The sequence below is a fragment of the Arachis ipaensis genome, chromosome B9 (assembly GCF_059453495.1).
Source record: "Arachis ipaensis isolate K30076 ecotype BB chromosome B9, ASM5945349v1, whole genome shotgun sequence".
Classification (NCBI taxonomy): domain Eukaryota; kingdom Viridiplantae; phylum Streptophyta; class Magnoliopsida; order Fabales; family Fabaceae; genus Arachis; species Arachis ipaensis.
This window is the reverse complement of record NC_142444.1, coordinates 16,500,454-16,506,633: the sequence shown is the minus strand read 5'-3', so window position 1 is coordinate 16,506,633 and position 6,180 is coordinate 16,500,454. Positions and strand designations below refer to the sequence as shown.

The following is a 6,180-nucleotide window of genomic DNA, read 5'->3' as shown; positions in this document are numbered from 1 at the left end:
TACTTTTGGTTTTGTTTTTGATGTTGCTCTAATTCCATTATCCATTGTTACTGTTGTTGTTGTTCTGCTGATTGTTATCCATTGTTGCCTGCTTTTGTTTCTACATTTGTGCATCTGCTTCTACTTCTGGTTAATGTTGAGGAAGAAGAGGGGTGTTGAGGAAGAAGAAAGGAGGGAGGGGTATTTTCGTCCGAAAAACGATTTTAAAACAAACTGAAACTTTGGAGGACCATTTTATAGCAAAAAAAAGGTCGAGAACAAAATTGATTTTCGGCCTCTACGTTGAGGACCAAAATCATACTTAACCCTAAAAAAAATTTTGTTAACTTAGGAACACATCTTATGCATACTATATTAGTGTGTACAGGAAATATTTATAAAATAATTGAATTAATTAAAAAAGGTATAGTATACAATAAATTAATATTTTAATTTCTATAAAAAAAATGCATACATATTTTTTTATTATAAACAATCAAAAATTTTATTTATCTCCCTAATATTAATCACTGCACATTCATATCTCTGTTCCGGACCTGTAAATAAATTCAGATAAAATAAAAGGACAAAAGAATATAAATAAAAGATTTAGAAAAAAATTACATTCAACATTATATTAAACATGTTAGTCATAATAATTATTAATGAAAATATAAATCTTAAATATAAAAGTTTATAATCACCTAATACACTAAAGGGGTTATATATATAGTGTAGGATTTTTTTTCATTTGGTATCTAAATATAGTGTAGGATTGATCTACTTTAAATTAAAAATAAAAATATTCAATTAATGTTAAATTAATTTGATTATCTATTTTTAAAATAAATTATTCTAATTATACATGATTGATTTGTAAAATTAAAAATCTACTATAGTTTTTTAATTAATAATTTTTTTATTTATATATACGTGTATATTAATTATTTAATTAATAGTTTTTATATTCTCAGAATACATTTGTTTTGTTTAAATAATTTTAAATATTTTTTCTATTTATGTATATGCCTATATTAATTGTTGGAAAATATATTTAAGTCACATATATTAATTATTTTTAATTATGATTATATATATATATATATATATATATATATATATATATATATATATGATTGCTTTTGAGCCTATAATTATTCGATTATTTTTTATTTTTTATTATTAATATTATTAAACGTGTAATTTTCATAAATCATGATAATTTTTGTTAATTACGATAATCTTCATAAGTGACTACTAAAGATAATGAACTTGTATGCTAACTAATTATGTTTGATAAAAAAAATTAGATTAATTAATTATCATTTTAAAAGTATATAATAAAACAAATAACATATTAAGGAATAATCTAATTAATATATAATAATTTTTTTTAATAATGCATTCATGCAAATAGTGGTATAATTAATAGGAATAATAATAATTATAGATAGTATTATAATTACGTAAATAATGTTAATTATAATTGTACATTCATTTAATAATAATAATGATAGGATTGATTTGTTTTAAAATAAAAAAAATTTCAGTTAATACTAAATTAATTTGATATATATTAATTATAGTAATTAATTATAGTTATTAACTTATTTTTTTATACCTATGTTTATTTTTTTATATATCTAAATATATATTATTAGACAACAAAATTTTACCTCGATAATCCATTCATTATAGGTTAATAAGATTTTTATTAGTGTATGTAAAGTAGATTCTCTAGACATATTTATTTTGTTTAAATAATTCTTAATATTTTTTATTTATGTATAGATATATATTAATTGTATGAAAAAATATTTAAGTCACATACATATCATTATATATATTTTTATTATGATTATTTCTTTTTATAATATATATATATATATATATATATATTATTTATTTTTGAGCCTATAATCATTCGATCATATCTTTATTTTTTATCATTAATATCATCGTACGCATAAATTTGTAATTTTCATAAATTAAATCACGGGAATATTTATTAATAATAGTAATCTTCATATATCAATTAAAGACATAACTTGTATGCTAATTTACTGGGTCTAATAAAAAAATAAACAAATTAATTATCACTTTGTATAATAAATAAATAATTTTAATTATATATAATTAGTGAATAATCTAATTAGTATACGATAATCTATCTATTCTATCTATCTATCTATTCTATTATATAAAAATTGGATTTCTGCACTTAATGATGGAGCTGATGTGGCATTCTCTGAAGAGTGTTTTTCAATTCAATTATTTTAACTCATTCAATACAATTTATTGCAATGACTTAATTATTTCAACTAATTGATTTGATTAAATATTTAAATATCAATATAATTTATTATAATTTATATTATTTAATTAATTATACTACATTAATTGTAATTCGTTATATTAGTGAATTGGTTTTTTCCTTTATGAAGTCTAAAATAAAATAAATAATTTATTGTTTATTCTAATTAAATACATTAAATTTAATTATATATTATATATGAATTAATGTTAATTTATAAATTATTTTATATTATAATATTCAATCAAATAAATTGTAAATTATATACGCATGGGAAGATGGATTTAAATGTGGTTTATATAGTATAGATAGTATTTAATTAAGAACGGTGTATTTTTAAGTATTTTGATATGACTTAATTATATCAGCTAATTGATTTTATTAGATATTTAAATATCAATGTAATTTAATATAGTATATAATACTTGATTAATTTTGCTACATTAATTGTAATTCCTTATATTAGTTAATTAGTTTATTCATTTATAAAGTCTGAAATAAAATAAATAATTTATTATTTATTCTAATTAAATTCATTAAATTTAATTATATTATATATAAATTAAAGATAGTTTATAAATTATCTTATTTTCTTAGCCTTTTATATTTTGTGGATTGTTAAGTTTTATATTTTCGCAAGCAAAAGTAATATAAGGCAAAACTTTCTTCATTTTAAACGGAATTATTCTATGTATTATTAACTAATATCATTAGATTTGATTTATTAAAAATATAATTATATAACAAATTATTAATTAACACTACAGCAGAGGCGGAGCATAGCAGCGTTTTTTTAATGATTAGCGGCGGTTTTAAACCGCCGCAAAATCAAAGGCCGGCGGCTCTCACAACCGCCATGGTTATGGGCGCGGGGTTATCTTCGGCGGCGGTTTTTAATAACCGCTGGCATAACCGCCGCCAAATCAATATTTTGCGGCGTTCGTTCAAAAAACCGCCGCTAAACGAGGGTGACACAATTACTGGCATGTTCACCGGCGGTTCCAAAACCGCCACAATTCAGTTTGATCTTTGCTTGATGCCGCTTGTTTTGCGGCATTTTTAGAGCCGCCACAAAACGGTCCAGTTTTTCCGAAACATTCTCCGGCGGTTTGTAACCGCCGCAATCTTTGCAAATTTTCCAATTACTTTGCTCGATTTTCCGGCTGTTCTAAACCGCCGCAAAATTAAGAATTATTAAAAAACAGGAAAATTGAATTTTTATTAAAAAAATCGTGTCATTTTTAATATCAGAACTATTTTGTTTTCTTTTTGTGGCTTTTTAGATTTTTATAATATCTTAAGTGTTAATATATTTTAGACCTTAGAATGTAAAATTGTACAAAAAACAAATAAATTATCTGCAAGCCAAAATAATATTTTCATAAAAATATGAAGAGTACAAATCTCTTGCAAAGAGTTGCATAGTCTAATTTAAAAAAAAAAAATACTTGATTCGATCCAAACACTATCTAATCCTACTATTATTGTTCACTCTTTCATTCCACGGAACTCATCCCTACAGCGATGTCTCCCGGCAGCTCCTCACCCTGCCTTTGAAAAAGATAAATCAGAGCTCTCTCCATCGCCTGCATCTTTTTCTTATATGCTGCTGCCTCGTCTTCCATCGCCTTCCTCTTCAACTTCTCGCTTTCCAATTCTGCCTCCAGTGCACACAACTTCCTCTGGGTCTCCTCTTCTTCGACTCTGTTGCTTGGCGCACGTGAATTCGAACCGAAGAGTTGGGTAGGAGTCGGACCGAAACCCACACCACGTACTCTACCCGGTTTCTCTTTACCAAAAACCTGAGCAATGGAGTCATTTTGAGACAACACTCTAGAAGATTCATCCTGTTGCTCAATCTCCTCAATTCTTTCCTACAGACACAAATTAGCAAATACAATCATAGCATTTATCGGTCTATGTCAATAAAAACTCAGTCAAATATGAGAGAAAGATATATGGTTCGAAAGTAATTTATGTAAAACAACCAAAATAACGCACGTCACATAGGATGTTGCTAACACTATAAAAAGAAATAAGGAATAACTTAAATTGATTTATTTCAATTTAAACCTAACTGTCTCTAAATTACATAGAAGTTTAAACTCTCTAGAAATAACTGAGGTAAAATAGCAAACTTAATAAAAGAAACCAGCGTTGGAAAAAAAATTTTCCGTTGGTCCATTTTGAAGTAGGATTGATAAAAACTCATCTTTCAATACCTTCTTGCTGTTTCCAACCCAAGTCCAAACCATTCAGCAAAGAAAAACAGAACAAAATATAATAGAGAACTAAACTATTAATGTATTTGAAAACATAATTTTACCGAAAATTTATGAGAAGTAGTACTTACACCAATTGCCCTTGCTTCCTCATTCATATAGGAGCCATCATTTTTCTTGTGCACTTTTATCCATAGCTCTCCTCTACCAAGTCTTCTTCCTTGTTCTTCAGACTGTAACAACAACATTTACGCCATTACCGTATTCCACACAATCAAGTAAAATTAAGTCATATAGATAGTCCAAACAGTGAATAACAAGTGGAGTACCTCTTCTTCCATCCGCCGTGCGAAGCTTTTTGAACCGCCAGTGTGGGTATATACTTATTTTGATCGATTAGTCGTGTTCTTCTTGCATTTCTCCTATTGGTCCATAAATGCCAAATTAAAGTCACAATTAGATACTGATTTAATAGCACTTAATGCTACATAAAATACAGCACATTATACCAATGGTATACTGGATTACCTTCGTCTCAGGTTTGGCGCGATATTCTAGGAACTCTCTCCAATGCTCTCGATCAATTCCTGGCAGACGGTGCTCGATATTCTGCTCAAATGTGAATGTTGGCTCGTAGAAGGCATTATACAACCTCAGCCTTGTTTCCTTCCAAGACCTTCCCATGCTTTTCAAATTATATTTCTTGATACTACCTTCACTATCTTCGTCAAAATGAAAAATTTGCTGCACATATAAATGAACAATAAGCAGATTTGTTAATAAAAGAAATTTGTTACAAAGGGAATTTAAATCTTTACAAAGGGATTTAAATTGAAGCAGATTTGAAAATTTTACTGCACATATATTTCATAATACAATTTGTCAATAATTGAACAATAAGCAGATTTGTTACAAAGGGGATTTAAATCTTTACCTTCACACATTCGTTATACACCTTGTTTTTAGTGGTAACCTTGTGCCAACTTTCCTTACCGATAAGAAATTTTGCGTAGTCAGATCCAAGCAGACCAAGCACCCCACTCAGCAGTCCAGCCTCGTCTCCAATTGGCTGCATTTCGTTGTTGAATCTCAGCACGATCCTTCTACCGTTAGGCCGTTCCATAGCCTCCCTCACGCTTAATCTTGCCGGCTTGACTATGCCGTCAGAATCTATAAGCAAAATATAAATCCTTATGTGTGCAAAGGTTGTTGACATTATGCACGAAAAAAATTATTTAACATAGCTCAAATCGATTATAGAAAAATAGAAAAATACGTTACCGATTATCTTAACTGTCCAAAACTCTGTAGTCTTGCGCCTTTTGCGACTCTGAGCTCCAGAAGCACTAAAGTGGTCGTCAACTTCATGATCACGAGATTCTACCTCTGGAGCATTACCCTCCAAAAGGGTCTCCTGGCCTAGCTCCGAGTTGTGAACGCTATTTGCGCTCATTTGTGTAGCAGGCCTAGGTTCACTGCACGGCGGACGAAATGGGCGAGAAGTTGGAGGGATGCCATCACCACCAGCCGGGAGGACTTGAGAATCAGCCTGGTGGGAACCTGAGCCCGAAGGTGGAGCGATTAGAGGTTGCTGACATCCTGGCCCTGATTTTGGCTTTTTCGTGTACCGACCTTTCCTAGCCATCTAAATGCCATAACACCAGT

General features: G+C 28.6%; 1 protein-coding gene across 1 annotated transcript; it reads right to left on the bottom strand.

Annotated features, from left to right (window-relative positions):
* Positions 1-3,789: 3,789 nt before the first annotated feature.
* LOC110267187 (uncharacterized) lies at positions 3,790-5,605 on the bottom strand. The gene is made up of 5 exons (XM_021112347.2): positions 5,450-5,605; positions 5,044-5,259; positions 4,845-4,937; positions 4,647-4,748; positions 3,790-4,167 (listed from the first exon to the last, which is right to left on the bottom strand). The coding sequence occupies exons 3-5, from the start codon at positions 4,854-4,856 to the stop codon at positions 3,790-3,792; spliced, it is 492 nt and encodes a 163-aa protein (XP_020968006.2). The 5' UTR covers positions 4,857-4,937; positions 5,044-5,259; positions 5,450-5,605.
* Positions 5,606-6,180: the final 575 nt, after the last annotated feature.

Bases quoted from the DNA above. Each gene is read 5' to 3' on its own strand.
- LOC110267187 (XM_021112347.2), bottom strand. The intron at 4,168-4,646 runs GTAAGTACTACT...TTGTGTCTGTAG, and splicing joins AGGAAGCAAGGGCAATTGGT to GAAAGAATTGAGGAGATTGA.